This window comes from Monodelphis domestica, chromosome 1 (assembly GCF_027887165.1).
Source record: "Monodelphis domestica isolate mMonDom1 chromosome 1, mMonDom1.pri, whole genome shotgun sequence".
Lineage (NCBI taxonomy): Eukaryota > Metazoa > Chordata > Mammalia > Didelphimorphia > Didelphidae > Monodelphis > Monodelphis domestica.
Genome location: NC_077227.1, coordinates 637707210 through 637722577, shown reverse-complemented (window position 1 = coordinate 637722577; position 15368 = coordinate 637707210). Strand labels below are relative to the sequence as shown.

At 36.4% G+C, this 15368-nt stretch overlaps 1 protein-coding gene across 2 annotated transcripts in view; it reads right to left on the bottom strand.

The window, feature by feature from the left end:
• Positions 1-243: 243 nt before the first annotated feature.
• The window catches only part of PELI1 (pellino E3 ubiquitin protein ligase 1), a 60382-nt gene continuing 45257 nt past the window's right edge, over positions 244-15368 (bottom strand). For both annotated transcript variants that reach the window (XM_056813928.1, XM_007476751.3), the window contains 6 exons: positions 14070-14209; positions 10237-10366; positions 6034-6135; positions 3592-3789; positions 3308-3496; positions 244-2696 (listed from right to left, as the gene is read on the bottom strand). In XM_056813928.1, coding sequence (XP_056669906.1) covers positions 2130-2696; positions 3308-3496; positions 3592-3789; positions 6034-6135; positions 10237-10366; positions 14070-14140 — 1257 coding nt within the window. In that variant the 5' untranslated portion in view covers positions 14141-14209 and the 3' untranslated portion in view covers positions 244-2129. The remainder of the gene's footprint in view (positions 2697-3307; positions 3497-3591; positions 3790-6033; positions 6136-10236; positions 10367-14069; positions 14210-15368) is intronic.

Below are 15368 nucleotides of genomic sequence, written 5' to 3'. Positions count from 1 at the left end.
ACTCTTTAAATCTCTAGATCATAATATAGTACCTGTTTAAATAACAAATGCTTATTGATTGAATGATCCTAAGTAAATAAATGCTTTTGAAAGAAAGAGAACTGATACAGTAAATGTAAACCTCTCACCTACTTGAAATAAATTCTTTCAGTCTGGGATAGCCTAGTTTCCCACTCTCCAATCTCCATTCCTGTCTTTTTCTATAAAAAAACAATTGTAAACCGAAAGAAGAAAGTTTCACAATTCTATTTTGAAAAGTATTTACTTACAGCATGAATAAATTAAATTGCAAAAAAAAAAAATTAGCTATGGTATACCCAAACAGAAATGATTAAAACAAACACAATATGGGAGTTGATATTTTGTTGCATCAGTCACAATACATGTGAACAATCTAGAAAATTTCAAAATCAATTATATTTCTATGAAAAGGGTTTAACAGCAGTTGCTTACACATATAATACAGGTTTCCTGACATGCATTTCCTGAGTGAATCCAAACAATTGTTTTTTGTTAAAAAACAAACAAACAAAAAACCCAAGGAAAATCGGACAGTTGAAGTAAAACAGTCCATGGCTTCTAAACAGAAGATTCTTTTGTTTTGTTTTATTTTGTTTTACCAAGAAAATCAAAGCTATGCTATAAAGTTCAGGAATTTGCTATTGTCAATTTTTATTATATACTTTTCCTTAAAAAAAAAAGGAAAATAAAAACATCATAAATGGAAAAACCTCAACCTTATCCCAAGGTACACTGATTTACAAATGTGTCACAAGCCCCCCTTTTGATGTAGTATACCTATTACTGCCAGGAAGTGCATGAAAAAAGGTGGGTATTTTTCATGCTTCCAAAAGCAAAGTTTTAAAGGGTGTTTTGTCTCATTAACAGACTTTGTGTACAGTCTCCGTCAGTGCTGCTGTCACTAAAGCTCACTATCACCTGTTGAAGTAGCCAAGTGCTTTGTGGGGATATTTGGAATTGAACGCATTTTCACTGAAATTTCTAACGTAAATCAACTATTCTGAGAAACTAAATCCATAAGTATGTACTGGTCTTTTGCATTGAAAGGCAAACATGTTTTGCCACTCAGTTCACTGTACTTTTATGTCTGTATCTTTATATACCCAAATCTGTAGATAAGGCCAAATGAAGAACATCTAATTTAAGAATCTCTTTCCTAAGTCAAGTCACTCGTCTTTCTTGTTAATTTATGCAGTCTCTAATTATAAATGATTTTTCCAGTGAACGGATGAACCACAGTTTGTGCCTAAAAAAATAAATAAACCTGCCGAATGCTGCTAATACTAAAAACAGATTAGTTATCGTGGGAGAAAAATATATAATCTAGATTAAGTTGCATATTCAAGGGAACATATAAAATGTTTCTTAGTGATAAGTTCTTTTATTATAGTACTACACACTAAAGAAACATTTTAAGAAAATTCTTCCTGATTACCTTTAATGTGGTTAAAAACAAACAAATCTTACACAATGTAATTTGCTTGAATTTTTTACAAAGCATTCTTCTAAATCTACCAAATTTAACATTATTTTTGATTTAAAAAAAAAGAAAGAAAAGATTCTTTCATAATATTCTTCCTAACCTTGCAAATCCCTGCCCTTGGCTAGCAACTCAAAGCATCCATGCCAGGGATGTTACATTGCTCCTACTGTGCTACTCTAGCAAATACACTCTCAGATATTTTCTATAACGAAGATAAATAGAAAAGGAAAGTTATTGTACATGTTGTTGTATTTTACAATGTTTGCATCCAAACTGTAAACTAACATAGTTTGAATCAACAGTACCTCAGTTATACAAAACATCTCAGACACCGAGGATGAGTGATTCAAACAACACAGAAATGAAGGCATTGAATTAGACTGTAATTCTTTCTTCAAAATATATACTCAGACACAGAATGTGGAAGTCTGGAATTGCACCAGATTCCTTTGCTTGACTTTTACAGACTTTGCTCAGGAATTTTTGTTACAAATACAAAAATTAAAAAAAAAAAAGTCTTCATCTTAATGTAAATGATCAAAGCAGAGAAATTTGTAGACAATTGGTGGGAAAAACCTGCATTGCTTAGCTTATAAATTTAGTGCCACCCTAATGCCTGTGTTTATTAGTCTAGAGGTCCTTGGAATATGAGTCTGATGTAGCCCTGCTCACCGGCCAGCTGGTGTGCACAAAAGGGGCAGGCCGCATGGAAAGTGTGAGTGCCATGAGGAAGTGGGATCTGGGACCAATAGGCAGTTGTTTTCTCTGAACACACATGCCCACAAGGGCTGAACGCGTGAGTTGGAGGACCTGCATCCACATAAAATCCAGCTTCACAGCCAAGCCAGAGGGGGACGTAGGGGCCAACCGATCTACACATGGGACATTCACGGTCCTTCCCATCTCTCTCTTCTTTGTTTCCCCAGTTGTGATACCCATGAACATGTCCACAGTTCAGATACACCCAGGGCTGTTTTTCATCGACCACATCTTTCCTTTTCATACTAGGAAAAGCAAGTGTGTTGAACCCAACAGGGCACTGTGGCCTTGCTGCATTGATTTCCTGTCTTAAAGCTTCCAGGTGCTTTACTGTTGGAGTGTGTGAAAGGCCTTCTGCTGTCCGCCAAAGCAAAGTGGCACCACACAGGTCAATGAGGGAGCCGTCCTGTAACTGGTTGGTTTCGATTTCCACCTGAGTGGGGAGGGGAAAAAGAATCAGTGTTAATTTGGTTACACACGACCACTTTAAGTTTGGATGTTGCTTACAAAGAACATTAAATACCCCATATTATTTCTGTTTAGAAACTCATCAAAACCCCTGGGACACAGTTATAAAGAAAGGGATGTTTAGAAATGAAGATGCTATAACTTGAGATAATGACACATACTTTTTTTGAATTGCAAGGTAATGGTAGATAACTGAACTAGAAATGACATTTTAACCAAATAAAAAACTTTAGGCAAAAGATGGGAAATCTCAGACCAAATGCAACTAGTTAATATAGAATCAAAAGACACAAATTTCATCCTTTGGAGCTTTCAATTTAGGAAACTTTGGATTTTAGAATGACATATTAAGTATGAGACACAAGAAGGAAATTACAAGAATGTAAAATAGTGAAATATAATCTAGCATCATATTTAGTTTACATATATATGACATTATTTAGTAATCTTGTGTTAGGGGGTGTGAAGAAGTGGTTCTTTGGAAAGTATCATAATCCATTCATTTCAAATCACTATTGATAGTTGGTGCCTTTTTGAATGAAAAGTTGAATAAAAAAGTTCTCTCTCCAAACTTACCATCTTTCCTCTTTGCTGAGCTGATCTGGTTTCACGCAGGCTGAATACATTTCCACATACTGATATCTCTCTCCACACACCTGGCTTAGAATCTTCAGTAAAACCATTGCGTGGATGCATAACAAGAACTCCATTTGTGGTCAAGCCATCCATCTGCCCATCTGTGGTCTTCCACTTGGCAGCCTTTTCCTAGGAGAAAAGTAACAATGAAAGAACATCCATTTAGCTATAATTCTGAATTATAAGCTGATCAAAAATCTGACTCAGGAAAAAGATTTTTTTACCCCAAGGAAGATGTTTTTTGAAGAGTCAAATCCTGCAGCATATATCCTGGCTGTGAAGGGGGGATTCCGTTCACATATGATTCTACATGCAAATCTTGAGATAGTACTTTGCACTGACTGTGTATCAGAATTGCTTTGACTTCCAGGAACTGTATCAGTTACCACAAAATCAATGGGGCTTTCAGTAGATCGTCCAATCTGGGGAAGGAATAATAGATTATACCAAAGAAAACTTATTTAACATAACAGAAAACAAAAGGGTTAGAGCAACAACCTTCTTAAATTTCTAAGGCTCAAAGTTAGCACCTTCAGATGTGAAAGTATATCCTTAGAAACCAACCATTTTGGAAGAATGTTTTTTTAACTGAATAATCTGGAGCATGGGTTTAAGGATAAACTTGTGACTATAAATTTTGGAATCCTTCTGTGGAGCTAAAGGTTAGTCTCTTTAAACCTCAAAACTTGTTTAATATGCATTCTTAAACACATTCTCTTGCCTTCTTAAAATATACTGAATATAACTGAACAAACTTCTAAGTGACTTAGGAGCATTGCTAAATTATGAACAGCAACCTCTCTACCAGTTTTGGTGAACTGAAGAGATCCCAAACTGCACCTTCAGGACCCCTGTGAAGCCACCCCCTCCCCATTGCCCCAGACAGCAGAGGAAGAAAGTGCTCACAGTGGTCTGCTGGGAAAAGGGGCAGGAATGAAGCAGCCCCTCTCCATACCAGTAGGGCATGCATGCCATGTCTTTGCCAACATGGCTCTAATACTGGTCTGTTATGCAGTGATGTACTTGGAGACTATTGAAAGGTGTTTGGGAAGAGGGGAGGAAGAAAACATGAGTCATGTAATTAGAAAAATATTTTAAAAAGTAAAATTATATTAAAAAAAGGTTTATCTTTAAAAAGGAGGATAGGGCAAAGTTTGGTATTTGTAAAAAAAAGAGAGAAACTGAATGGGGGGGGAAGGGTAGAGAATGAGTGAATGAGATAGAGATAGGCACGGTGAGAAACATATAAAGAAAAGGCAGATAGGGAAGCAGCCCACAAAGAGAATGATTGTGGCAGCATTTTTCTGGAGAAGATATAGAGGAATAGATAAAGGGTGAATAGAGAGGTGCTAACCTCAGCAAGAAGAACCACCCTTTCATCACAGACTGAAGTTGGAAAACATGTATCAATAAGGATGAATGAAGTTACATATGAAAAAGCAGGTGTGTGTCAATTCTAAAAACATGTCACCAGTACTCCTCCTAACTATACCTGAAATTTGTTGACTGTGAAAGGAAACAGTGGAAGATACATGGCCTAAATGATTGCTTTTGGGGAGGCAACAACGAGAACATAATATAGATTTCTATTGCCAGGTACGGCAATCACAGTTGGAAGCTTCATTAGATGACTAGAAAACTTAATGATCCAAACAGACAACTAGGTCCCAGGAAATTTTAAGAGAAATTCAATTCCCCAAATCACAAACTAACATGCCAGAGGAGTTTGTGCTTTTACAGAATAGAATATAATGTTTTTTGAATACTACTTTGATGCAATGTGAAAATGTCTGGCTTTTCTACCAGCAAAGTCACAATAAAATGTTTTTGTTAAAAAGAACATTCTAATCTATTGAAAAACTGAATTTGAAAAGGACACTAATTGCAAATTGTACAGTATAATTGTTTTATGGGCTCTAACAAGATCTCTAATCCAAATCTTTATTGAAGTTGCTAATTACCTACAAAGAGAATACTTGGAGTCTCCATATTCCATTAAAAGTGATTCTTAAAGACCCTTACTTTCTTAGAATTGATACTATCAGTTCCAAGGCAGAAAATGGTAAAAGTTAAGTGACTTGCCCAGGTCACACAGCTAAGAAGTACCAAGTCTTCCCAACTGAGGGCCTGGGTGGTACTCCCTCCATTTTACTACCTAGCTGCCCCTTAAAAATATATTTTGAAAACCCTCCCAAAGAATTTTCAGTACATAACAAGTTTTATTTTATTTTTTTTCTATTTGAGTTTAGAACTTCCTTTAATGAGACATCATCAAGAACTTATATAAGCAGTAGCACCTCCCTGATAGTGAAGAAGATAGGGCTAACTAGGGTCAACTTAGCTTATAATCAGTCACCTCTAGAGAATCCCCTGGGTAGAAAATGAGCCTTAGCCCTCCTCTGGAAAGCAGACTGCTGAGCTACCATCAGTCCGTAACAGGTAAATACTAACCACAGATGAATTACAATCAACACAAATAATCTATAAATGTATATATTATGAAATGGCCTTATTTGGGAGGATGTATGAAGAATAGATTGTATAAATGAGTATAGACTTTAAAAAATATTTTAAAAATTTTAGTTAGGATTTTTAAAAGTTTATCAGAAGAATAACTAAGAGCAAAGCATTTTCCTAAAGAAAAAAAAATGAAGATTTGTGGTTACCTGGAACATATCAGTGTTGCTGTCATGAGTATATTCAACCACCACTGTCTGAGCTCGAGACAAGGTATATGATATACTATGTTGGTCCTTATTGCTTATTGCCTATGAAAGAAAAGGTAAATAGCATAACTAAGAATGGCTTTTATAAATACACAATAATTTTTTTAAACATAAAATGAGATGGGTTAGATGTTAGTAATTCAATGTGATTTGCAATAACAGATTTAAAAAGAACATAACAAAAGTAGCAAATGTTTGACTAATAATTCTTAGGAAAATTTAAAAACACACAATAAATCTTTGGGTCTACTTGTCAATACAATATTACAAATTAAGAAATATAAACCAAAAGATCATATAAAGACAGTTATAAAAAGGTACATATAATAATTAAGAATCACAAAAGGAAATGAACATAATGCTGATGTGACTATACTTCTAACTTTTCCACAGCAAAGAAACTAATGAACAAATATATTTCCTGATTAAAACTTCAAAATTGCATTTTTATTTGGTCTCAATATGATAGATTATCTGAAAGTGATAAAACATAAGGACAGACTTTTTAAGTGTGGACTACATTTTAAAGTTAAGCTTAATTTATTAAAACAAAAATTTCAAATATTTTTCAGCTAACTGATGAAAATTTGGTCAAATTAGGTCTTTGGCAAGGTTTTATTGGGCTGAAATCCAAAGTTTCAGTTGTTAGTCCCAAATCTCACTTGAGTAATAAACCCATCTATAGGAACTTTCTGAATCTGAAAAGTATTTGTAGCCCAAGAAGCTATGTGCCAGGGAGGGGAGGGGGACAACAACATGAAGGCATCTTTAAGGCTAGGACTCTAATTAGGAGGAGGTAAAGAGTGCAAAAATGACATGTTGGTTGTGTGAGTAGAGAAAAGAAATGTAAAAATGTGATGGAGGTAGAATTATACAACTAATGAGCTGAGGAAAGTGAACGATTGGTTATTTGGGGGTAGAGGATAAATTAGGGAAAGGATATTACAGATTGAAATAGCAAAATTCGGTGACTTAAAGAAGGGTAGTGATCTTAACAGAAATAGGGAGGTTAAGAAAAAAGGATAGTTTGAGTAAAGGTGCATAGAGAAATAATGAGTTCTATTTTGGAAAATCGAGTTTGGGATGCCTATAGCACATCTAGTTGGAAATGTTCAACTGGTAGCTGGGACATGGGATTAGAACTCAGAAGGAAGACTTGTATAGGGATTACTGAGAGTCACATGTACAGATGATGATTAAACCCACAGGCTCATGATAAAAGCAAGAGAAGGTGCTGAAAGAGAAAAAGAGGGAATAAGGCAGAGGCTTGGGGATTACCCATGGGCAGAGCATTAAGGAATATACCTTAGATGATGAACCATCAAAGAAGATTGAGAGGAAGATCAGAAAGGAAGGAGAACCAGGAAAGATCCATGTCAGAAAAACCCAAGGAAGAAAAAGTATACAGAAAAGTGGTGGTGGTAGTAGAAATGGGGTGTCAACAGCTTCAGAAGCTGAAGTGAGATCAAATGAAGAATGAAAGCTAAGTAAAAATAGCTTTGATAGAGAACTGATAGTCTTAGAGAAACAAATTTCAATTGAATTACAAGACAGAAGCCAGACTGTAAGAGAATTGGAAAAGAGTGAGAGGAGAGGAAAGGAAGTTGAGGTAAACAATATAGCTCTGATAGTAAGTAAGGATGTTTTTTGTTTGTTTTTTTCTTTTAAAGAAGGGAAAAGATTTGGCTGTATTTTTAAGCAAAGGAGCCAGCAAAAAAAGGTGGAAAATTGGGGAAATATATGTGATGAGTGTAGAGACAGACTGTCAGAGAAAACATGAGAGGAGAGGGTCAAGGACACAAGAAGAAGTAATGAGAAGGGCCACTTTATCATTGAATGCCAAAGGAGAAGAGATTAGGAATGTTAAAGGGTTTGGTGATATAGATAAGAGAGAAAGAGGAAACTCATGGTAGATAGTCTCTACGCCTTCTGATGAGGGATGTAGGAGATGAGGATGAAAAGGATTAGAAAAGATGCTTTGGTTGAGTTTGATAAACAGTAAATTAGAAAGGAATAAAAAAGATTGTTTTGTAGGATTGAGGACAGTTGAGAATAGATAACACATATTAGTAGTTAGAGCTAGCCAGCAGACATACAATTTTTTTCTAGCATGATTCAGCAGCATGTGAATAGGAAGGATGGTACTGATAATTCTTCAGGGTTGGTGTTTTGAAAGGGAAAAAAAAAAGCATGTTTGGTAATAGGACCGGAAGAAAATAAACAGAAGCATAAAGGGCACTGCATAGTTGAATTACTAACTAATAAGGTCGAGATTGAGAAGTAAAAAAAAATTAAGCCAGAGGAAGGGTAAAGTTTTGGAAACTATTGAGGGAAGAAGGGCTTGGATTTCATTAGATGAAAACTAGGTATAGAAGGAGGGAAGAAGAGGGAGAGATGGAAGGACAGGTTATGGCCAGACAGGAATTTCAGAGTTGTTCATCATAGAAGAGAAACATGGTAATAGTTTGTTTAATGGAAAGGCCATTCCTAGAGTGAAATTTCCAAGTCTAAAGGTCTGATCTTCTGGGAAGGCCTCTTGGCTGAGGCCTCTGAACTCCTCCTGCTTCAAGCCAGGCGGGAGTAGATCTACCCTTTTCCCTCTTTCTCCCTCATTCTTAATTTCTTCCTTCTATTGTAAATAAACCATCATAAAATTCTATTCTGAGTATTTCATTGGGATTTAGAATCTAAATCCCTGGTATATTAATATATTAATATATTAAATAATATATTCAGTCTAAAATTTACCATTAACAAAGGTAAGAATTCTCATGCACACACACACACACACACACACACACACACACACACACACACACACACCCCATGTCAATTTACCCTTCTCAAAATCTAGAAGCTCCCCAAATTTCAACTTTTCACTAATATATCACATCAAATGCTCTAATCATTCCTTTCCTACTGCAAAGATAGGATGATACTGGAGGCAGCTAAAGAGCTAGTTATATTCCAGAACCTCCACCATAACAGTTGGATCCTGATGGTAAGACAATGATAGAATTGCTTCTTGGGCAGGAAAATTCTCAGTTTAGAGAAGATGCAAAGATTCTTGCCTTGGGAACCAACTGGATTAAAGGCAATGCCTGTGGTATAGAATCAACACAAATATCTGGACTGCACACTGGAAATGATAATCTAAAGTTACATGTACTATAGTTAAAATAAAATCTCTGATTCTTTTTCTTTTCCAAAGTTAAAATATATACATTTCTTAAAGACTTCAGATTGTGCAAAAATGGGTATATTAGCAAAATAAGAAAAATTAGAGTTGTATATCCTTTAACTGAAATGTCTTTTTTTCTGAGTATTGGTGGGAGGAAAGTCACAGGAGAATTGAGAACCTAAATAATTCTTCCCCCTTTTAACTATTTCTTCTCCTCAAGGGAGGGCTCAATCTGGGGGTGGAATATTTTTTTAAATGATATCATGATTACAGTTTTTTTAAATTTTATTTTTGGCATGAATCATGTGTTAGTTATGACCTTGGGCCATAAGTTTTTTTGAAGGCAGAGATATCACACATCTAAGTCATTCCTCAAAACTTTATGTGAAAGACTTAGTTCTCATATAAATACTCCTTCAACCTATTTTATAGCAGGAGACATATACTCTCTAAGCTCTGAGAAAGGAAGCATAAATGTGAAAATAATGTTATGGAATACAATCAACTCATAAAGAATCTGTGATTCAATCTGTTAGACAGTAACATTTCCATCCATGCCTTAGACTTTGTTAGATGCTGGGGGTTGGTTATGTGCATGTGTAAATACATGGATGGGGGAAGAGTAAGGGGGAGAGTGAGGGGGAGGAGAAAGAGAGAGTGAGTGAGAGAGAGAGAGAGAGAGAGAGAGAGAGAGAGAGAGAGAGAGAGAGAGAGAGAGAGAGAGAGAAAGAGAGAAATAGAGTACTCTGCCCTACCCCCATCAACCTTAACTGAAGCATTCAAAGTTTGGTAGGGCTCACTAAGGCTTACCAATCTTCTATGTCTTTGCTGGTATAGCTATTGAGAAACGGGAGGTCTCTACACCATAAGGAGGAATTAGAATAGGATAATCAACTCAAACACACTTGATTTCCCCACTCAAAGTTCACTTCTCCCCTTGATAGAAAAGTCTAATTACTTACCTTTGCTGCTTGAGGAGTGCAGGCAATATGCACAGTGCTGGGCTTCACCCCATTTGCCTTAGGTCTTTTAAACAAAGCAAACCTACTTTTTCTCCTTCCTCTATCACCATTTGGGAGTGACCCATTATATCTGATAGAGAAAAAAAGTTAAGTAACTACATATGATTATAAACCTTCAAATATTTCCTTTTTTTAAAAACAATCTTCTCCCATTTAAAGGTGATCCAAACTAGCTATTGATAGCAGGGGGATTGGTGAGGGGGGGGGGAGAGAGGGGAGAGGAGGGAAGAATCTGTTAACAGGGTTTGTCTTTAGAGTTACAGAGATGGCTTTTGGATTATCTATTGTTCTGAATTAATGGCACATCTTTCCCTTTCACTATCAAAGATAATCAAGGGTTGATTAATGGCATAGCTGTTATCTACTTATGACTCACTTTTTAAAAATGGTGACTATTTGCATGCGCTAACACAACCTTTAAAAGTACAGTACGTATTGTTCAAAATAGAATCTGCTTTAGTTGTGGAGCAAAAGCTTAAAATAGCTTAAACTTTTGAAATAAGTAGTTTTTAGATGTGTCAGATGAAGAAAATTAACTTTCAAATGCACATACACATTGTGACAGAAGAAAAATGTAACAGGACACATTCAATAGATACATGCCAACTAGAAGATATTTCTACAGGCATTCTTCTCTGATCCATACTCCATCCCCATAAACAGTGTTGTTAAATATCAGGCTAATATTAACGAAGGCCCAGACAAGTAAGAGTTTCAGAATGATCTCCTTCAGGTTAGAGGTTTTGGCCCATCCTGAGCTGTATCAATTCAACACTGGGCCACTCCTTTGGTTTGTTTCTAAATGTTTAGTATGAGCCTGCAGAACAGGCCAAAGCCTAAAAAAAAATCCCGAAGTGGTTATCTTAAACTAAAGGTCTGAATGTGGCTTCTTAAATTTTTGTTTAAACCAAATTTAGATGGGAAAAGATTACTAGTTGACATGAAAAATATACTTCTTAATACTTGGAATATTGGTTTTCAGATATTCAACTGATAATTTAAAATATATATACACATTATATATATATATTATATCTTCTAGAGAAAATCGTTGCATCTCTCACACTGGGGAATCTAATCCATTACTAATATAACATTTGCTATTTTAAACCAATGTGGTGCCAATAATGCCATTGCAGTTTCTCTGCCACCCCCTTACCAACCTCTTCTCTTTAGTTCTGATTCAAACCCCCCCTAAAAATCTGTATTTTATCTGTCCTCAAATTGTGCTTCTGAAGCTCAAAGTATTTTCCCAAGTAGCAACGGCATAAAATTAACAAGTCTTTCCAGCTTTATTTTGTTACTTCTAGATTGTTAGGGGGAAGGCATCACTTTCATTTTAAAGAAAGGAAGCATTATGTAGAAGTGACTGCTACAGTTGGGGATTAACAGAAATAAGGAAGAAAAGACAACAAAATGCTAGGTGGAAAAGAATGTAATATGGGAAAACATGTGGACTGAATTTCAAACTGTTCCTCAAAAGGCTTTAAACTCTCTTGGAAAGGGAATAAAAAGACAACACAGTTTTTCTCAGAAGTGAAGAGCTATTTGTCATCCCCAGCATCATCTGAAATCTATATGGTTTAATGTTGAAATAGTATACGAATTACTACAACAAATTCAAATGTTAGATTTTTTAAAACCCTTCCCTTCCATCTTAGAATCAATACCACGTATTGGTTTCAAGGTAGAAGAGCGGTTAAGGGCTAGTCAATGGGGGTTAAGTGACTTGCCCAGGGTCATATGGCTAGGAAGTATTTGAGGCCAGATTTGAACCTTGGACACCTCCTGTCTTTAGGTCTGGCTCTCAATTCACTGAGCCACCCAGTTGCCCCCTCAAAAGATATTCTAAAAGCAACATTTCTGGTAGGACACAGATCATCTTATCAAATTCCCGACATTTTAAAGAAAACCAAACCCTATAAACAGAGATTTTTATTCTTAACTTCCCCTAAGACAAACAAGGGCCTTTTGAAAGGCCCTCCTAAGTCTGGTGAAGTCTATGGATCCCTTCTTAGAATGATTTTAAATGCATAAAATAAAACACATAGGACTACCAAGGAAAGCAATCATAACGAAATGCAGCTGTCAAAAGATTAGTAAAAATTTTGTAGACTCCAGGAATCCCTGGCCTAGAGGTTAAATGACTTGTCCAAAGTGGCACAAGTGACAGAGTTAGAATAGAATATACCTCTTGATTTCCAAATTTAAGTAATGTTTTCATCTTACCACGCTGCTTTCTTAATTACTAATACTCTCTTCTCTGTGGCACAGAACATTTTCATACCTGTTGTAAACCTCAAATTTCCTTAGACTTATAAATGTTGGAAATTTCACCATTGGGATATTTCATACTTGGAAAATTTCTTACTGATAGTCTATTGGAATGGGAACCCCATTGGCATGGGAGGTTCCTTCTCTTCCCTTCTTAAGATTACTTTAGGACAGAAACCCTTTGCTGAACAATGGAAAGGACTTTGACCTATGCTTAAGCATAGAACAGGAATTTCTTTGAGTCTTGATTGATTTTAGAATTGATACAATGGAGATACTTGGAATAAATCTCCACCCTGTTCAGTCCTAATAGGATTGAGTAAGGGCTGCAGCCTAGATCAAAATTTAATTATTCCAATCTCTACCATACTCAAGTTAACAGGATTTAGAAAGGGCTGTAGCAAAGGAGTAAAGATTTAATCATTTGAAAATATGACCTTCAACAGACATGTGCAAAAGCCAGAAACCTCTGGGCGGTCCTGGGTTAAGCTAGAGCCTCCATTGGCACAGGGAAATTGATGAAGAGGGATTGGTAGATGTGAGGACTGAGGGGAGGAACTTGGATGGTTTCCTGAAAGATAGGAGGGTCTGGAGACTGGAGGAGGTGGAGGAGTTTTGGTCGGTGTGGTTGCTGGGCTCTGAGAAGGCTTGCTCTGAAGGAAGCTGAAGGTGGGGGCCTCTGAGACTGTTTCTCCATTTTGGACACGTGAGTAATAGGGACTGATCTCTTTTCTTTGCCCCAGCTATCTAAGGGCTTGGGCCTTTTGGCCTAGCCTAAACAGAAGGGGTATTTAAGCCCTATTCCCTTCTCTCCCTTTTTCTCTCTCTCTATCTCTAATTCCTTTCTTACTCCTATTGTAATTAAACTCCAAAAAAGGCTGACGGCTGACTTGAGTTTTTCATTTAGGAATTACATATCTGATTCCTTGGCGACCTTAAATTAAGATATATCAGTCTTTTAAAGTGATTCCCTTGTTACACTGTAACATCTGTACCAATCTTGCTACTACTATATAGATTTTGAACATGTGAAGTAGTTTCTTGTGTGAGTGGACTTAGTTACCAGTAACTAATACTGGATACTGGTTCATTTGGACAACTGGTTACAGCAAGAAGGAACAAATAAATTTCTTCCTGCTTTGAAATCCAGAGTTATATCTATGAAATACATAGATAAAATGCCACTGGTAAAAGATAGTGATCTTTTGCCAAGTTCAGTGTGGCAAACATGGTGTGAGGGATGAGAAAGAAAGCACCAGGGGAAGGTTTTTAATGAATTGTCATGTGCCTTTGGGTAACTACCTTAGTTTCCCCATTTGACAAACATGCTGTTTTTACTGACAATATACGTCTGTTTAGTCTTTTGAGAGTCTTAGAATAAAATGATATACAAATAAGTGTTTTCATTTTTGTAGTAGCCTGACCCATGAATACCAATTTATAGTGTAACCCAGTTCCTACTCATGTGAGATGGTTATTCTGTGATTATGAAGCCTTACCCTAAGACAATGAGTTCACCATATTTTACTGGTGATTTAGATGGATGATTTTCTTGATCAGGAGAAAACATGAGCTTGGTTTTTTGTCTCAAATACTTGTCCACTGGTCAGGAGCCTTGAGACACCTTTTGCATTATTTCCTAAAAGAAAAGGAGAATTTTTTCATTAGGAGCATAAAAATGAATTTCGTTATACTTGCATGTCTATATACAATTAGATATCAATCTGTTGACATAACTGGTATGATCAGAAAGTATAAGACCTTTGTTTTCTACACTGGATGTATTCTAAAATTCCTTCTTGAGCTCTTTTTGCTTTTCTTTCAAAAATTTCCTACTTGTTGATATCATCAGTTCCTATGGATTTAACTATCATCTCTATGGAAATGACTCCTAGATCTACGTATCCAGCTCAGCTTGCGCTCTTGAGCTCCAGTTCTACATTATAAACTGGCTAACGGACATTTTGAGTTTGATGATCTCTAGGCATCTCAAAACTCAACATATTCAGAACAGGATTCATTATCCTCCCCCACCCCCAAGGCTGAACAACACCTCTTGTGTTTCTGTTAAGGGCACTACCATCCTTCTTGTCACTCAGAGTTGAGGATGATACTGAGACAGCCTTATTATTCATCCTAAACATCCAATCAATGGCCAAATCTTTTTGTTTCCATCACCATTAACCTCTCTTGCAATTGTCCCTTCTCTCTACTCACAGAACCATCACCTGAGTTGTGGCTCTCATCACTTCTTGTCTGGACTACTGCAATGGCCTCTTAACAGGTTTCTCTGCCTTGAGTTTCTTTCCATTGTAATAGATCCTTCACACATTGATTTTCCTAAAGTGAAGGTCTGATCACAACATTCTCTCCTATCCCTCTCCCTCTACACACAATCCACAACTCCTCTGTATGGCATTTAAAGATTTTCACAACCTGGTCCCTTTAGCTTTGTTACACATTCCTCTTTCTCCATGGATCCCATAGGCCAGCCAGGTTGGTCTTGTTCTTTCCACCTACAATTCTGTTCCTATCCTCAAGACTCAATTCCTCAATGCCAATAATGACCTTTCTCCTTATCTCTAAACCTGGGACTCCCGGTTTCCTTTAAGATTCAGACTACGAGACCTTCTACATGAAGCCTTTCCCCAAACACTCTTTCTACTAGTGCTTTCCACTCCATGGTTAGCTTATCTTTTTAAAAATATATTTATGTTCATGTTTCTTCTTTGTATTGTAAGCTTCTTGAGGGGAGGCACTGTTTCACTTCTGTTTCTATCTAAAGCACCTAGCACTAT